General features: G+C 44.5%; 1 protein-coding gene across 7 annotated transcripts in view; it reads left to right on the top strand.

Annotated features, from left to right (window-relative positions):
- The window catches only part of ppp1r9a (protein phosphatase 1, regulatory subunit 9A), a 115496-nt gene extending 97350 nt beyond the window's left edge, over nucleotides 1-18146 (top strand). For 3 of the 7 annotated variants that reach the window (XM_046326382.1, XM_046326381.1, XM_046326383.1), the window contains exons 12-20: nucleotides 4107-4195; nucleotides 6673-6817; nucleotides 7140-7260; nucleotides 10209-10257; nucleotides 10458-10502; nucleotides 13024-13143; nucleotides 13551-13574; nucleotides 14031-14213; nucleotides 14841-18146. In XM_046326382.1, the coding sequence (XP_046182338.1) occupies nucleotides 4107-4195; nucleotides 6673-6817; nucleotides 7140-7260; nucleotides 10209-10257; nucleotides 10458-10502; nucleotides 13024-13143; nucleotides 13551-13574; nucleotides 14031-14213; nucleotides 14841-15044 (980 nt within the window). In that variant the 3' untranslated portion in view covers nucleotides 15045-18146. The remainder of the gene's footprint in view (nucleotides 1-4106; nucleotides 4196-6672; nucleotides 6818-7139; nucleotides 7261-10208; nucleotides 10258-10457; nucleotides 10503-13023; nucleotides 13144-13550; nucleotides 13575-14030; nucleotides 14214-14840) is intronic. The other 4 variants (XM_046326387.1, XM_046326384.1, XM_046326385.1 and 1 more) reach the window with 3 other exon arrangements.
- The last annotated feature ends 943 nt before the right edge of the window (nucleotides 18147-19089 follow it).

Genomic DNA, 19089 nt, shown 5'->3' with positions numbered 1-19089 from the left:
GTAGCAGGCTATAAAACACCCTTATCAAAAGTGACCGCAAATGCAATTTTGCGTGTAATGCTTTTATTATAAAGGTGCATTTTTATGGTGAAAATTATCTTCACCAAACTTGAAACTATATATGCCGGTGATGCCATATATCCCTTGTAAAGCCGATAAATGTGCTTAATTTTAAGAAATTATGTGGCCACTTTAGTTGTGATGCAAACATTATTGGGCTAAGCTACATGAGATGTGAGTGACTATGATTCAAAAAGGTAGCCAAAAACAAAGGAATTGTTTCTTATGCTGGGCATCATTCACAAGTGATAATATATAAGTGATAATATATAAGTTATAGGCTAATATTGTCACCCATCAGACTATTCTTGATTTAATCTTGTCTTTACATATACTAAATCATATACAGTACCAGTCGAAAGTTTGGACACACCTACTCATTCAAGGGTTTTTCTTTATCTTTCTATTTTCCACATTGTAGAATAATAGTGAAGATATCAACACTATGAAAGAACACATATGGAATCATGTAGCAACCAAAAAAGTGTTGAACAAATCAAAATATATTTTATATTTGAAATTATTCAAAGTAGCCACCCTTTGCCTTGATGATGGCTTTGCACACTGTTGGCATTCTCTCAACCAGCTTTATGAAATGGAATGCATTTCAATGAACAGGTGTGCCTTTGTGGAATTGATTTCCTTATTGCGTTTGAGCCAATCAGTTGTGTTGTGACAGGGTAGGAGTGGTATACAGAAGATAGCTCTATTTGGTAAAAGATCTAGTCCATATTATGGCAAGAACAACTCAAATATGCGAAGAGAAAGAACAGTCCATCATTACTTTAAGACATGATGGTCCGTCAATCCGGAAAATGTCAAGAACTTTGAAAGTTTCTTCAAGTGCAGTCGCAAAAAACATTAAGCGCGATGATGAAGCTGGCTCTCATGAGGACGCTACAGGAAAGGAAGACCAGAGTTACCTCTGCTGCAGAGGATAAGTTCATTAGAGTTACAAGCCTCAGAAATTGCAGCCCAAATAAATGCTTCACAGAGTTCAACAGGCACATCCCAATATCAACTGTTCAGATGAGACTGCGTGAACCAGGCCTTCATGGTAGAATTTCTGGGGCCAAGAAACACAAGTAAAGGACATTAGCCAGTGGAAATCTGTCCTTTGGTCTGACAAGTCCAAATTTGAGATATTTTGTTCCAACCGCTGTGTCTTTGTGAGACGCAGAGTAGGTGTGGTTCCCACCATGAAGCATGGAGGAGGAGGTGTGATTGTGTGGGGGTGCTTTGCTGGTGACACTGTCTGTGATTTATTTAGAATTCAAGGCACACTTAACCAGCAAGGCTACCACATCATTCTGCAACGATACGCCATCCCTTCTGGTTTGCACTTAGTGGGCCTATCATTTGTTTTTCAACAGGTCAATGACCCAACACACCTCCAAGCTGTGTAAGGGCTATTTGACCAAAAAGGAGAGGGATGGAGTGCTGCATCAGATGACCTGGCCTCCACCATCACTCGACTTCATTCCAATTGAGATGGTTTGGGATGAGTTGGACCTCAGAGTGAAGGAAAAGCAGCCAACAAGTGCTGAGTGTCATCGACGTGTGTATAGGTGGCAGGGAGGACAGGCGGCAGGGAGGACAGGCGCAGGAGAATCGAACTCGGTATAATGGAGTAGTTTAATAACTGAAAAACACAGCTCCAAAACCATAATACATAATCAAAACAAAGTAGGTACAAGGACCCGTCGCGCACCAATACAAACTACACGATCATGAACAACAAACAATCTCTGACAAGGACATGAGGGGAAACAGAGGGTTAAATACACAACAGGTAATGAATGGGATTGGAACCAGGTGTGTAGGAAGACAAGACAAAACCAATGGAAAATGAAAAATGGATCAATGATGGCTAGAAGCCCGCTGACGTTGACAGCCGAGCAACGCCCGAACAAGGAGAGGCCTCAACTTCGGTAGAAGTTGTGACACTGGGCAAATGTGGGAACTCCTTCAAGACTGTTGGAGAAGCATTCCAGGTGAAGCTGGTTGAGAGAATGCCAAGCATGTGCAAAGCTGTCATCAAGGCAAAGGCTGGTTACTTTGAAGTAAAATATAAAATGTATTTTGATTTGTTTAACACTTTTTTTGATTACTACAATTACATATGTGTTATTTCATCATTTTAATGTCTTCACTATTATTCTACAATGCAGAAAATTGTAAAAAAAAGAAAAGAAAAAGGAAACTTGAATGAGCAGGTGTCCAAACATTTGACTGGTACTGTATCTATATCTATTGAATTTACCTCTCTACATCTATGTCTATATAATTTATCTCTCAACATATATATCTATAATTTACCTCTCTATATCTATATCTTTATTATTTACCTCTCTACATCTATATCTATATAATTTACCTATACATCTATATAATTTACCTCTCTACATCTACATATTTATGTAATTTATCTCTACATCTATATCTATATAATTTACATAGTTATAGACCAAGATCAGGCCGCGGTCCTGGTCAAAAGTAGTGCACTATATAGGGAATAGGGTGCCATTTGAGATGAACACACTGTGTAGATGATGCATTGTTTACAGTATGTACTGTGAGGGAGATTCAGGACACTATTTCTATAAATGTTATTGCCAATGTAACAAGGACAGCTTGTCCACCCATCACAATGTCCCTGCTTTAGCAATACGTCTCTATCGGGGTATTTCAATACGACAATGGAGGCTGTAGAGACAAATGACATATCCTTAGGAGGGTTGATGTGTCAGTGTCACTCAAACCCTGAGATACACCCTACAGCTCTCCTATCAGCTTGTTTCCTATTTCCTATGCCCTCAAACTGTGCTGTTATTGCTTTAGTTGCGACATCAAGAGGCAGACAGGACTGTGTCTGACTCCATGTTATTTAGAATGCAGCTTGTGTTGCTGCACACTGTCAACACTAGCTCCCAGACATACAGTACCAAAGGCTTGAGATTTGGTTTTGCATTAAAGCTTGTTTTGTTTGTTGCTCCTTTTTTTTTTAGCAAATCCCTCTTACTCTTTTTTTTGTCACTGTGCATTACCTCTGAATGCACTTTAAACTTTGACCTCGTACTCCAATGCCACTTCAGTTAACAAACAAACAGTAAACAAATTCTGTCTGTAACACGTAAACACACGTCTGGGTTTTTGGGTTGTGTCCCAAATGGCACCCTATTCTGTATTCTCTATGGGCCCTGAAAAGAAGTAGTGCACTGTGGATGGACTCCTGAGTGGCGCAGTGGTCTAAGGCACTGAATCTCAGTGCTAGAGGCGTCACTACAGACCCAGGCTGTATCGCAGCGGTCTAAGACACTGCATCTCAGTGCTAGAGGCATCACTACAGACCCTAGTTTGATTCCAGGCTATATCACAACCGGCCGTGATTGGGAGTCCCATAGGGTGGTGCACAACTGGCCTAGCATCGTCCAGTGTAGGCTGTCATTGTAAATCAGAATTAGTTCTTAACTGACTTCCCTAGTTACATTAAAAATGGAGTAGGGTTCCTTTTGGGAGACTTTTACTGGCCTGTTTTTCTTCTGGGCTCCTCCGGCTTTTTCTCCCAGGCCCAGTCTGTTATTATGGATTACAGTGGCCCTTGATCTGCTATCTCCATAATTGGCCTGATAAGGGGACAATGGGCAGTCTCTGAATACTGATCCAGATCTGGAAAAACTGAATGAGACAGTTCAATAAGCAATATCAGTAAGAGAGACAGGGGGAGGGAGGGAGGGAGAGAGAGAGAGAGAGAGAGGGAGGGAGACGGGAGAGATTACCTCTGACATGATGACAACAGCTTCTACGTTCTATAGATCTACATTTCAATAGGATCTGATGACAAACCTTCATTTTTTATCACAGACTTGCTTTAGAATTTAATTAAAATGTATCAACCAAGTGGACCTTTATTAGCCTGGTCCCAGATCTGTTTGTGCTATCATGTCAACCCCTTGTCATGTCAAACAGACCTGGGATCAGGCTAGACCTTTATGACTGTTGAACACATGTAACTAAGGATGGTTGTGTTGTGTGTGTTGTTCTAGAGATGAGTGAGGCGCTTCCCCACGCTGGTAGCAAACAGAGACTCTCCAGAGGACTACTACAGGACAGCATCAGCTCTACAGAGGGAGAGGTTAGTATGGACACAAACCTACACAAACACACAAACACCTCTGTTCACCTCTGTCCACCAGATGTTGTATCACATTACTCAATGAAAATTAATTGAACTGTTTTGACATGTAAATGTTTTATTTAAAGTGAATTACACGAACAGTGTTTGTGTGGTTAGCCCTGTCCGTCCTCTGACCTTATAAAAAAGCCTTTATGTAATGTATTAATTGCTGGCTTCAAGTCAGTGCCCTACGGCACATCAATCTAGTGCTGAGTGGGGAAAAGCCTATTCCCCCTCCTTACTGAGATAATTGCTGGTAAAGTCTCTTTTGGAGAACACTCTTTCCCATTTATAAGATCTGTCCCTTAACTGAGCAAAAATAATGAACAGGGCTTTGTCCCAAATTCCACTCTATTCCCTTTATAGAGCACTAGTAGTGTACTATATAGGGAATAGGGTGCCATTTGGGACGTGGCCCAGGAATATATAGGCTTAATCTAGGGAGACAGACAGTCACCGTCCACTATACTGGAGACAGACAGTCACCGTCCACTATACTGGAGACAGACAGTCACCGTCCACTATACTGGAGACAGACAGTCACCGTCCACTATACTGGAGACAGACAGTCACCGTCCACTATACTGGAGACAGACAGTCACCGGCCACTATACTGGAGACAGACAGTCACCTGCCACTATACTGGAGACAGACAGTCACCGCCCACTATACTGGAGACAGACAGTCACCGCCCACTATACTGGAGACAGACAGTCACCGTCCACTATACTGGAGACAGACAGTCACCGGCCACTATACTGGAGACAGACAGTCACCGTCCACTATACTGGAGACAGACAGTCACCGGCCACTATACTGGAGACAGACAGTCACCGTCCACTATACCTGAGACAGACAGTCACCGTCCACTATACTGGAGACAGACAGTCACCGTCCACTATACTGGAGACAGACAGTCACCGTCCACTATACTGGAAACAGACAGTCACCGCCCACTATACTGGAGACAGACAGTCACCGCCCACTATATTGGAGACAGACAGTCACCGCCCACTATACTGGAGACAGACAGTCACCGTCCACTATACTGGAGACAGACAGTCACCGGCCACTATACTGGAGACAGACAGTCACCTGCCACTATACTGGAGACAGACAGTCACCGTCCACTATACTGGAAACAGACAGTCACCGCCCACTATACTGGAGACAGACAGTCACCGCCCACTATATTGGAGACAGACAGTCACCGCCCACTATACTGGAGACAGACAGTCACCGTCCACTATACTGGAGACAGACAGTCACCGGCCACTATACTGGAGACAGACAGTCACCGTCCACTATACTGGAGACAGACAGTCACCGGCCACTATACTGGAGACAGACAGTCACCTGCCACTATACTGGAGACAGACAGTCACCGCCCACTATACTGGAGACAGACAGTCACCGCCCACTATACTGGAGACAGACAGTCACCGTCCACTATACTGGAGACAGACAGTCACCGGCCACTATACTGGAGACAGACAGTCACCGTCCACTATACTGGAGACAGACAGTCACCGGCCACTATACTGGAGACAGACAGTCACCGTCCACTATACCTGAGACAGACAGTCACCGTCCACTATACTGGAGACAGACAGTCACCGTCCACTATACTGGAGACAGACAGTCACCGTCCACTATACTGGAAACAGACAGTCACCGCCCACTATACTGGAGACAGACAGTCACCGCCCACTATATTGGAGACAGACAGTCACCGCCCACTATACTGGAGACAGACAGTCACCGTCCACTATACTGGAGACAGACAGTCACCGCCCACTATACTGGAGACAGACAGTCACCGTCCACTATACTGGAGACAGACAGTCACCGGCCACTATACTGGAGACAGACAGTCACCACCCACTATACTGGAGACAGACAGTCACCGCCCACTATACTGGAGACAGACAGTCACCGCCCACTATACTGGAGACAGACAGTCACCGTCCACTATACTGGAGACAGACAGTCACCGTCCACTATACTGGAGACAGACAGTCACCGTCCACTATACTGGAGACAGACAGTCACCGTCCACTATACTGGAGACAGACAGTCACCGTCCACTATACTGGAGACAGACAGTCACCGGCCACTATCCTGGAGGAAATCATGCAATTGGTGTGTAACCTTTACTCAGTAAGATAACTACCTCCGGATAATGGTACATAGAGAGAGAGAGAGGGGGAGAGAGAGAGGGACAGAGGACATGTTTAATTTACTGAGTTAGGTGGATGTCAGGTGCCTTAGGGTGAACTGTCTCAGTTTCTCTCTTTTTTTGATAGCATTGTTAAAGTAAATGTCTCTTTCTCTGTGTTCATCTCTGTCTCTCTTTCTATCCCTACTTCCCTCTTTTTCCTTTTCTATTGATCCACCCTCACTTTGTCCCCCCTTCTCACCTCCCGTCTCTCCAGGCATCAGAGGGCCCTGGCAGTACTCGTTCGTCCATCCGGAGTGCAGCTTCCAGTACTGTGGATGAGTCCAGACCCTCCAGGGCCCCTGGCAGTGCTGAGGACTCCCCCAGAAATACTCTCCTCCAGCAGGCTGCAGACAACGAGGGTCAGTGTAGAACCACATCATAAAATATTTTATCGTTCATCACTATAGATACAGGAGCCTCCTTCCCTATGATCCATTCTGGCTTTGACAAAGCTTACTTACCCTAAACTATGTTACTTGTGGTTTTTAAGTTAACTCTTACACACATGTTTAAGGCGAGCATCTCAAGAATATGAGTGTAGAGCCCAAATTATCGCTCAGATCGCCCATTGTCTTCAATTATGATTTTACAAGAAAGTCACATGCTTGATTCCAATGTAGGTTATCACTATCTTAGCTTTATGTTTGCATATATTTGCTGAACCTCTGATGATGTGTGCAGGGTCTCAGTCTCCTGTGGTGTCCAGCCCCTCTCTCAGCCTGGAGGAGAAGACCATCAGGAGAGGTCTGGACCCAGTGACACGAAGCAAAGGGAAGAACCCCAGAAGCTCACCTGGAAACAGGTACTAACCACATCCCCGCCGCTGTGTTCCTCTGACTCCAGGGTGAAGTTTCCCCTAGGTACAGATCTATGATCAGCTTCCCCTCCCATTCTAACCTTAAAGGGGGAAATGCTAAACTGACCCCAGATGAGCGTCTAGAGTTTGTATTGATATTGTTAGAGAGGGTAAAGAAAATGATTAACCCCGCCGAAAGGAAAAGAGTAGGATAGATAGAGACCCCTTACCAGACACACATCAGCAGAAGAGATAGTGTAACCGTTTAGGCACACCATATCTATCAAATGTATTTATAAAGCCCTTTTTACATCAGCAGATGACACAAAGTTCTGTACAGATCCGCAGCCTAAAACCCCAAACAGCAAGCAATGCAGATGTAGAAGCACGGTGGCTAGGAAAAACTCCCTAGAAAGGCAGGAACCTAGAAAGAAACCTAGAGAGGAACCAGGCTCTGAGGGGTGGCCAGTCCTCTTCTGTCTGTGCTGGGTGGAGATTAGAAACCTAGAGATGAACCAGGCTCTGAGGGGTGGCCAGTCCTCTTCTGTCTATGCCGGGTGGAGATAATAAGAGCACATGGCCATTTAAGGACAGATTGTTCTTTAAGATGGTGAAAAGTTCATAGATGACCAGCAGGGTCAAATAATAATAATCACAGTGGTTGTAGAGGGTGCAACAAGTTAGTACCTTTGGAGTAAATGACAGGTGGCTTTTCATAGCCGAGCATTAAGAGGTCGAGACAGAAGGTGCAGTAGAGAGAGAGACAGAGACACAGAGACACAGAGAGAGAGAGAGATGAAAACAGCAGGTCCAGGACAAGGTAGCACAGGTCAAGGTTCCCCCCTAGCCGCAGGCAGAACTGGAGCAGCAGTGGACTGTGGGCTGTGGACAGCCAGGAGTCATCAGGCTAGGTAGTCCTGAGGCATGATTAAAGGGAGCATATTTCAATTCACACAGGACACCAGATAGGACAGGAGAATTTCACCAGATATAACAGACTGACCCTAGCCCCCCTGCACATAGACTATTACAGCATAGAGACTGGAGACTGAGACCATGTAAAACACAAGTCACAGCACCCAACCAATAATACCCAGTCATAACCCATAGAGAATGTGCAATATTCTGTTTTACCTTCCAGTAGAGGAGTGGGGGGGGTTGAATGGGTGTGTGGGGAGAGTGAGGGGGTGTGAATGGGTGAGGGGGGGGGGTGAATGGGTTTGTGGGGGTGTTTTCATAGACATAACAAAGGCCTTGAAATGCCAATAGTACCACACCAAATCAAAACACTTCAAACAACAATAAACTTGCATGCAACCTCCCTTTTACTAAAATGTCAACCCAAATATGTCTGTCAGGGAAATAATAGTTCAGCGCCACTGAACATTAAAGGGAGGTCATTGAAAAAACAGAAAGTCTATTGCAGTGTAAAGCACTGAAAGGAAAATGAGAGTAAGAAAGAGAAAGGGGTCTTAGCTGTTGACTTCAGGCTTGCAGTTGCAACGACTGTCTGTCAAATACACCTGATGGTTGGTTGGTTTGTTTGTCAAAGCTTCACAACAATGTTGCTACCGCCATGCAATCAATGACAGGAGTGGCCCCAGAAGATACACCGCCGATCGACTTAAACACTTTAAAAACACACTGAAAATGAACATAACTTCTGCAGAGTTGCACACACTGTGAAACTGCCCCGCCGACCCAGAGCTCTCCACAGAGAGCCAGAAGAGCTATATTTTGACTGCTGATGCGCTCTCAAAGTGACAGCACACGGTGCAGGCTCCTGCAGGATACTACCCGTTCCTTTGACTGCTGTGCTGTTAGATACTGTCTACTTAAACTGTCTGAGATCCGTACTGAGGGCTTACTCTACAATGTTTTAGAGCGGTTGCAGACGATGTGCCTGTGTGTGTGTGTCTGTATCTGCGACTGGTCATTTAAATCCCCACTGTGGGTCAGACTCTGAGACTGTCTGTATGACTGAGTGAGCCTGACTCTGGTTGGCTGGCAGCAGCTGCTGTGACAGTCTGTATGACTGCGTGAGGCACACTCTGGTTGGCTGGAAGCAGTTGCTGTGATTGAAGAAAGCAACACAGCTGGGACTCCTACACAACACACAGGGGTCACTGCACACCCATCCCACCAAACCCACCTCTCCATCCAACCATCCCACCTCTCCATCCCACCAAACCCACCTCTCCATCCCACCAAACCCACTCCTCCATCCCACCAAACCCACCTCTCCATCCCACCAAACTCACCCCTCCATCCAACCAAACCCACCCCTCCATCCCACCAAACCCACCCCTCCGTCCCACCAAACCAACCCCTACATCCCACCAAACCCACCCCTCCATCCCACCAAACCCACCCCTCCAATCCACCAAACCCACCCCTCCATCCTACCAACCCACCCACCAAACCCACCCCTCCATCCCACCAACTCCCCCCTCCATCCCACCAAACCCACCCCTCCATCACACACACACACACACACACACACACACACACACACACACACACACACACACACACACACACACACACACACACACACACACACACACACACACACACACACACACACACACACACACACACAGTATTCAGGTCTTGTGTTTAGTAGATGCATTTCTGTGTGACTCAGCCCTGGATCAGAGAGAGGTCAATGTGTCCAATCCGTTTAGCGTCCACCTCACCTCTAATACTGCCTGGGTCAGTTCACTACGCGTCCAGCCCTGTTATCCTTAGAGAGGAGGAGAAATACAAAGATACTGCATGAACCTATTTGGTTTCTTCTTTGACCTTCAACCTTTTGTTCTTCTCCTTTGATTTTCTCTCTGGAGAAGTGTTTTACTGGTGTGAATGTTTAGTAAATCTGTTCTCATGTCTATAGTTGTTTTCTACCAATATGACAATCTGTTTCTCTACCAACTCATGCCTCTTCTCCTCAGTTCTACAGAACCCTCTGCTGAGAATAGCCCAGAGAAACTCAAGGCCAAGGTATGTATGTGAAGAGAACCCCAATGTACATAGTAAACAGTAACAGGGCATCTCCATGATAATACATATTGACAGTGCTGACTGAAGTGTGCTAATGCATATTATTATATAATAACTGTAGGCTATTGTGGTGCATATTGTTTGTTTTTCGTTGCATTGATTTAACCTCTGTCCGGTTCTGATGCCTTTCTGTTTAACAGAAATCTCTTACATGGCCACACTTCTTCTCCTATTCATATTACTTGGTATTGTATTTGTATTTTTATTTCTCCAATCTTACCCAATCAAACAGAATACAAAACAACTACTATACATAGCAGTGTATGAAGCGGTCTGATTAGCATATTCTTAATGCACTTGTTATTGAAGTTCATTTCAGTAATTTGCACAAATATAGAAGGCGTATTGGATTAGATTCATATATAGACCAGTAATTTATCCTTCAAGGGAATCATCATAACTCATGTATTTAGATATTATCATTTCAAAGGTTGGGTTTTTGCATTACGGCATTTCTCTTTTAATCACATTATCTGGCGCACACTTTGGGACTGATTATGTTTGATTTGTCCGTAGTAATTCATTAATTAGATATTCTCTAGCCACTGATGTTATTAATCAAGCTATAGCAATGGGGAAATCACTTCCATACACTGAGTGTACAAAACATTATGAACACCTGCGCTTTCCAAGACATTGACTGACCAGGTCAAAGCTATGATTCCTTATTGATGTCACTTGTTAAATCCACTTCAATCAGTATAGATGAAGGGGAGGAGAAGGACTAAAGAAGTGCCTTTGAACGGGGTATGGTAGTAGGTGCAAGGGGCACCAGTTTGAGTGTGTCAAGAACTGCAATGCTGCTGGGTACCTGTGGTGGATGCTGCCGAATTGAGACTGTTCTGAGGGCAAAAGGGGGTTGCAACTCAATATTAGGAAGGTGTTCCTAATGTTTGGTACACTCAGTGTACAATATCCAATGTCTTTCATAGTACCTAGTCTTTCATCCCTGATACATAACCCTAAGGTGAGGTAAATGTTGAGGTGCTGTATGTCTCTCTTCTCGCAAACCTCAAGCCTGCAAACCATTCAATTAGTCATAGATATTGTGAATCAAGCTTTTCACCTAAAAAAGGACCAGAGAGGTACTGTAGGTGCAACTAGTTACCCAGCTCAGTCGATCCTATCTGGCCACAGGCTAGAGAATCAGACAGACTTACATCACAATCCTCAGATCAAAAGGAGGGTTATGTTTGTGCTGACGTCAAATGATGGCTATAGCTGACACCATGTTTTCTCAAGCCTCCACATGGCTTGTTGACTAAGGCACACCCACCTGGGGCGGTTAGGTAGGTAGGTAGGTAGGTAGGTAGGTAGGTAGGTAGGTAGGTAGGTAGGTAGGTAGGTAGGTAGGTAGGTAGGTCTGGCCAGCTGTAAACTTCAGAGATGAAGATGGTGCCAGGTCGAGAGCGCCAGGAGGTAGGTACTGTCATGGTCAGGTAGGTCAGCTGTTCCTATTCCCTAATCATCATTTAGGTAGGTAGGTAGTTAGGTAGGTAGGTAGGTAGGTAGGTAGGATTTCAGTTATTCGGTTTTGAGCATTAATAAAGGTCGCGTTTGGGGCATAACAAGGTAGGTAATTTATCCTTAGGTATTTAGGATATTATCATTTCAAAGGTAGGTAGGTAGGTAGGTAGGTAGGTAGCAAGGTAGGTAGGTAGGTAGGTAGGTAGGTAGAGGTAGGGTAGGGAGGTAGTAGTAGGTAGGTTTAGGAACTGCAAGGTCTGGTACCTGTGGTGGAGCTGTACACTTCAGAGATGAAGATGGTAGGTAGGTGGGTAGGTAGGTCTGCCAGACAGAGTTTATTATTGTTATCACTGGGGACAGAGAGAACTACTGAGGTCTCACAGGGAAACATACACACATAAACACACATGCCCATGGACATAAGCGTTAACACACACATATGCACGCGCAGCCAGAGAAACATACACTCACTCACGCACTCACTCACGCACGCACGATGAAGACGCAGGTAGGCACGCACGTAGGGACACGCACGCACGCACGCACGAAACATACACTCACTCACGCACTCACTCACGCACGCACGCACGCACACACACACACACACACACACACACACACACACACACACACACACACACACACACACACACACACACACACACACACACTGCAGGTTCAAGATGACTGAGCTCAGATACAGATCCCCAGACAACAGCTCCAGCCACAGTAAAATGACACATTCTGTTTCATTATACAGTATAATATTTACGTTAAATTGAATTGCATCACATACATGTTTGATCATTGAATAATACAATACGTCTCTGAATCAGCCATAGGTGTGCAAATATTATCTGTATGTAGAATGTATGAGGTTTTAACGGTCTATGTTTGTTGGAGGTCCTCCAGTATATTCCCTCTATTCATTATGAAATCATTGATTGAAATAATCAATCGGCAGCAAATGACTTCAACATTGGCATTTATTAGCTTTAGATTCAAAACATCATAGAACAAAAATAGTTTTGTGTTGAGAGGGGAATACAATGAAATAGACCTTGAAATGAACAGAGATAGACTATAGCCAGCCACAGGCTGTCTGAAATGGCACCCAATTCCCCACTACTTTTGACCAAGGCCCATAGGGCACTTTATAGGGAATAGGATTCCATATAGGATGTAGACAATGTTTTGACTAACGTCTAATAGACTTCTGCATGGTGTTGTTCTACATAGGGTCCTGTGGTGAAGGATGATCTGAGTGTCAGCAGTAGCAGCTCAGTGGAGGTCAGTGGTCTGCGGACTGAAGCCAAGAAGTCCGGTCGCTCACACAACCTGGTGCTCTCCTCAGACGAGGTGAGAAACAAGGATTTGATCTCACATAAAAAAATATACCAAGTATCAACAATCACTAGTTATTCAACCTAAAATGTAAAATAAATGGAGTATATTACCTCAAACATAAAAAATGAAGAAAAGGGACCTATATTTCCCCATCTAGTGCTCCTGTCATGTCATGCTGAGTTTCCTCTGGTTACCAAGTGTCTGGAATGTGTAACAATGGTGTTCAAATGGCCTATTCCATGTTTAATAAGTTACAATTTATATTCTCTTTAATATCTTTGATGTTAGCAACTGTAGCTTTGCTAGTCGGCCATTTTGTATGTACCCTGTACCATTGTGTGCCCTGGGCCACTGCTGCTGCTGTGTTTTTGTGTTAACAAACTGTCCTGTCCTGTCGTCCTCTGTGCTGCCATGTTCAGAGTCTGGATATGATAGATGACGAGGTGAGATCTAGCTCTGAGTGGCCACCAAAACATTATGCATGTTCCCATACTGTCTACCAAGCTTGTAAAAAGCCTGTGTTTACATCACATGCATGCTTACTCATTAGTCTAAATCTTCCATAGGCTACTGTTTTTCATAAACATCTATTGAAGTGCATGTCACAAATGTGACGTTCAGTCGTCAGCATGCTCTCAACTTCTGTTCTAGAAATGATTCATTTTAAATCACCCATCACTATGTGTGCCCTCGGCACTGCATGTGGAGATATATCGTGTGTGTGTGTGTGTGTGTGTGTGTGTGTGTGTGTGTGTGTGTGTGTGTGTGTGTGTGTGTGTGTGTGTGTGTGTGTGTGTGTGTGTGTGTGTGTGTGTGTGTGTGTGTGTGTGTGTGTGTGTGTGTGTGTGTGTGTGTGTGTGTGTGTGTGTGTGTGTGTGTGTGTGTGTGTCCTCATCTAGATCCTAGATGAGGGCCAGTGCCCCAAGCAGCACCAGTGGCAGAACATCAGTGTGACAGAGTGGACCTCCCAGCAGGTGTCCCGCTGGCTCATGGGACTAAATCTGGAGCAGTACATCCCAGAGTTCACGGTCAACGATGTGGACGGAGACCAGCTACTGCAGCTGGACAGCACTGAGCTCAAGGTGGCGGACTGAAGTCTGTGGTTTTGTTCATATCCAGCTATGTTAGTTACTTCTGGATTCAATTCTAAATGAGTTATAGAGCATCACACTATGCAGCCCACAATGCACCTCTTAAATGCATTCACCCCGACGTTCGCGGAGATCACATTCATGGTAAACACTGCATGTCAGCTCAAAGTCTGTTATAGTTTGCTGCTTGGATTGAATCCTGGCCTTAGTTACTAGTTAGTTACTAGTTAGTTACTTGTATCACCTTGTTTATGCTTTGTCATTGTTTCCAGGGTGTTTGGTGCCACCCGTCAAGGTACAAGTAGTTTAACAGTTTGATATAGTAATTTGCCCTGAAGCTTTGGGCCGATATAGACTGAAATTGTTACAACTCCTGTTATATTTGTTTTGATCATAGAGTTTTATTCCCTGACTAGTGCTCCTGTTCACTCACATCCCCCATCTCTGACCCTTGTCCTGTGTGTGTGTGTGTGTGTGTGTGTGTGTGTGTGTGTGTGTGTGTGTGTGTGTGTGTGTGTGTGTGTGTGTGTGTGTGTGTGTGTGTGTGTGTGTGTGTGTGTGTGTGTGTGTGTGCGTGTGTGTGTGTGTGTGTCACACGTGTGGTGTGTGTATGTACAGACCCTTGGCGTTGCCTCCTCCCAGGACCGGGCTCTGATCAAGAAGAAGGTGAAGGATCTCAAGGTCCTGATGGAGAAGGCTCGGCGGAACCGGCAAAAACTTGACAAACGGCGAGCGAAGAAAGAGCTTGAGGAGCAAAAGAAACAGGCCCACAAACCCAGCAACAAGGGCCACTCCGAAACAGCAGGGGGCGCAGCAGAGTAACCCACGCCTTTAAGACCTACCTCTCCTTGTCTTTCTACCAACCACCGCTACCAAGTAACATCTCCAGGGATAGAAACAGTCAGCAGAAACACAGAGCTGAACACCTAACAGGGCTTGAGTTCAGGCTGTAGTGGTGGAGGCTGTCGAACTACTGTACCACCAAACAGATGATACCAAAATGAGCAGACAGTTGGATAGTAAAGATGCTGCTCCCCCACCTGCCTCTCACCTCGTAGTGTTTCCAAACCTCCTGCTCCATTACATTTGATTTATTTTGGTGTAATTTAGATATATTTATTCATTTTAAAAGTCTGAGTATCTTTTTGTGTTCCTCTTTCTATGATGTGTTATATAAAACACCTTTAGACATAATGAAAAAGTAGTGAATGTACATATATGATAATATATTGATAAATATGTCTAATGTGCCATTTTTTATATAGAGAACATGTTTATCCTGTGCAGATAGCTAGATGGATTTATAAAATCTGAATCTCCCCTCATAGCTCTGATGAAGCACATTGCATATTGTATAAAAGGCCTGTGTAGTGGATGGTGGTGTAGTTAATGAATCTCACCACTAGGGGCCAGACCTGTGTAGTGGATGGTGGTGCAATATCCAGATCTCACCACTAGGGCCCAGGCCTGCTGCTTGAATCCTACCACTGGAGAATGACAACAACACTGGAACTACTCAAGAGGAACTCAAGTCTATTGAGCAGACAAGTTTCAAGACTTAGTGGAATAAGAACCAAGCCTGTGGGAGGAACAATAAGTATTCATGTTCTTTACTGGAACTACACTGGAGATCCCAACACTGGAAGTTCAACTACTGTATGAACTAAACCCTTTACTCTGCATACAGTAAACCTGCCTCTGTATCGTATTAGAGCACTTCACACTATGAATGACTAAAGTCGTAGTGAGTCGACTGATTCCTCTTTGTGTGAAGTGAACATTTCCATGAATTTGTAACATACCAAACCCTGCTCCAAAAACATTATGGTGGGATTTCAAGAGAAGAGTTATGCATAATGTCGCTTCTTCAACCTCTTCCTGTAACCTGCTTTCAACCTCTAGTTGATGTTATATAAATAACTAAAGTAATTCCCAACCGCTGCCTTTTCATAACGCCACCCGCTTTTACCCGAGTGTTAAAATAGAGTGAGACCACATTTAGTTATCCATTATTCTATTTTATTTCCCAAATGTCTCTAAGCTGGCAAATAAGATGACCATGCCGTCATTCTTTTGTGATTTGATCTTTTCAGATGATTCTCTTTGCGTTGTATGCCCTGGGATAACGCAAAGCCTCTTTGGTTAGTATTCTTAGAACAGGGTGTAGTATTTACCCCACTAACTGGGTTTATTGGTTTGTTTATGTGTTTGTTTGTTTATTTGGATCCCCATTCGTTTTTCCCCGAAGCAGCAGTTACCGTTCTGCGGTCCACAAAAACCCCCACAAAACATGACAAGGAACAAAATACTGATACACTGATAAACAACAGCAGTCACACACATTTGAAATACAACGACACACAAACTATACAACAACAAAAATAAATCAAACAACAAAACTAAACTGAAACATGAAGAAAGACACAAAATCAAAGGAGAGGGTTGTATTTGGTGTACAGGTTCATTACAGGTTCATCATGACCGGGGCCCTTGGTTTCAGCGCGGTACGTACACGATTACAAACATTGCACTAGATACATGCACGCAATACAGTCCGACCACTTAGGATTTTATATCTCAAGGTTTCTTAATTAGATACCTTTACCTTTTTGAAATGACATGGACATAGTTGCTGTGATGATGCTGTATGCAATATGTCTTTTGATTATATGTCAGTCATTCTGTTCCATTATCTTACCCAGGAATCATCATTTGGTCATGTTTACATACAATGTATGACCATTGAAATGTCTCCATGACGGTGATGCTGCTGTTTGTTGCAACAGAGTAGGGTGAAGTTGCCCCTTGACACTGATCTTGTGTCAGTTTTGCATTTCCTCCACTAACGGTTAAGGTTAGGATTGGAGGAGAAGAAGCTGATCCTAGATCTGTACCTAGGCAAACTTCACCCCTTTGGATACAGTAGTTCCCATCCCTGTTAAAGGGATAGTTCACTCAAAAACAAAACACATCAGCGTCACAGTTTCTGCTCTGTACTGAAAGTGCTCTATCTTGAAAACATGACTGCTGACACGCACAATTCTGTGGGATTGTGTTAACAGTGGATCAATGAACAAAATGCTAACGGATAGTTTTTCAGCGAACTGCCCCTTTAAAGGGACATAAATATGATAGTACCATGCAATGCCACTTAGATTACACTGGTATTAATGTTTATTTGATATTATTTTTAATTTTTATGCTAAAAACAAAGCATTTTGGCTATTGTTTATAATAACTTATGCAACATTAGAGTATTAACGCATAATTCTAATATCGAGAAATTGTATGAATACCCTTTTGCCAAAAAAATCTAAAACAAATGTTCATAAAATGTCTTAAAAATTATCATCAAATCGAGGGATTATCGAGGCTTGGAGTTTGTATGTTAACCCGATTTAGGGCTCTATTCACTCCGTGGCGCTGAAGAACCGCTTTATAGTGCGGTTGACAATTAAATGCAATGTTCCCACAGTCAGAGAGACTGCATTCATGGTAAACACTGCATATGTCAGATCAATCGGAAATTGCCTTAACATCACACGGATCTTCCGCGATACTTCGGCGATATGGATTGAATCCAGCCCTTAAATTGCATAACCTGAGCAACAACAACAAAATCCCCTTCCTCTTTCATTGTGATTGTAGTTGCAGCGTCCTTCCTGTCACGTTACCCCACTGCTACTCTTATAACAGAGCGTCTGGGGTTATGCTACGATGAAACCCTTTTGCAACACTACTCCAACCTATTCCCAACGCTCACCCACCCAGTCTACCATTGGATAGCACTCTATGACTTTTGTATGTACAGTAAAAGCTGAAAGCAATATGTTGTATTAAGAAGCCTTGTTTTCTACTGTGTCAGTACGCTGCCTGTGTACAGTTTATGTGACCTTTGGGGCTGGGGTTGTGGCTGTGGCTGGGGTTGGGGTTGGGGCTGTGGTTGGGGCTGGGGTTGTGGCTGGGGTTGGGGTTGGGGCTGTGATTGGGGCTGGGGTTGGGGCTGGGGTTGGGGCTGGGGTTGGGGCTGGGGTTGGGGCTGGGGCTGGGGTTGTGGCTGTGGCTGTGGTTGGGGCTGGGGTTGGGGCTGTGGTTGGGGTTGGGGTTGGGGTTGGGGCTGTGGTTGGGGCTGGGAGTTGGGGCTGGGGCTGTGGCTGGGAGAGAGAGATAATCAGGACTGATAGGCTAGCTGTGCTTCTTTTTCCCCTCGCTTTCGTTTTTTCTCATTTTCTTACTCTCCCTCGTTGGCATTCTGAAAAGTTGAAAGGGCAACTATCTGTCACACTGAATAACATGGAACCGAGGCACTGGATCAGAGTCGCTGGATCAGAGTCACTGGAACAGGGTCACTGGAACAGGGTCACTGGATCAGAGTCACTGGAACAGGGTCACTGGATCAGAGTCACTGGAACAGGGTCACTGGAACAGGGTCACTGGATCAGAGTCACTGGAACAGGGTCACTGGATCAGGGTCACTGGATCAGAGTCACTGGATCAGGGTCACTGTAACAGGGTCACTGGATCAGAGTCACTGGAACAGGGTCACTGGATCAGAGTCACTGGAACAGGGTCACTGGATCAGAGTCACTGGAACAGGGTCACTGGATCAGAGTCACTGGATCAGAGTCACTGGATCAGGGTCACTGGAACAGGGTCACTGGATCAGAGTCACTGGAACAGGGTCACTGGATCAGGGTCACTGGATCAGAGTCACTGGAACAGGGTCACTGGAACAGAGTCGCTGTCATTGTTCCATTGTTTTCCTTCTCCTTTCTACTGTGTTGCGTCTCATGCAGTCATCACATTTTCTCCAAACCAGTGCTAGAACAGCACTGAGAGCCTGTAAAAAAAAAACATGGTGAAGGTA

Source organism: Oncorhynchus gorbuscha, linkage group LG24 (genome assembly GCF_021184085.1).
Source record: "Oncorhynchus gorbuscha isolate QuinsamMale2020 ecotype Even-year linkage group LG24, OgorEven_v1.0, whole genome shotgun sequence".
NCBI classification, from domain to species: domain Eukaryota; kingdom Metazoa; phylum Chordata; class Actinopteri; order Salmoniformes; family Salmonidae; genus Oncorhynchus; species Oncorhynchus gorbuscha.
This window is presented reverse-complemented; position numbering and strand designations above follow the sequence as displayed.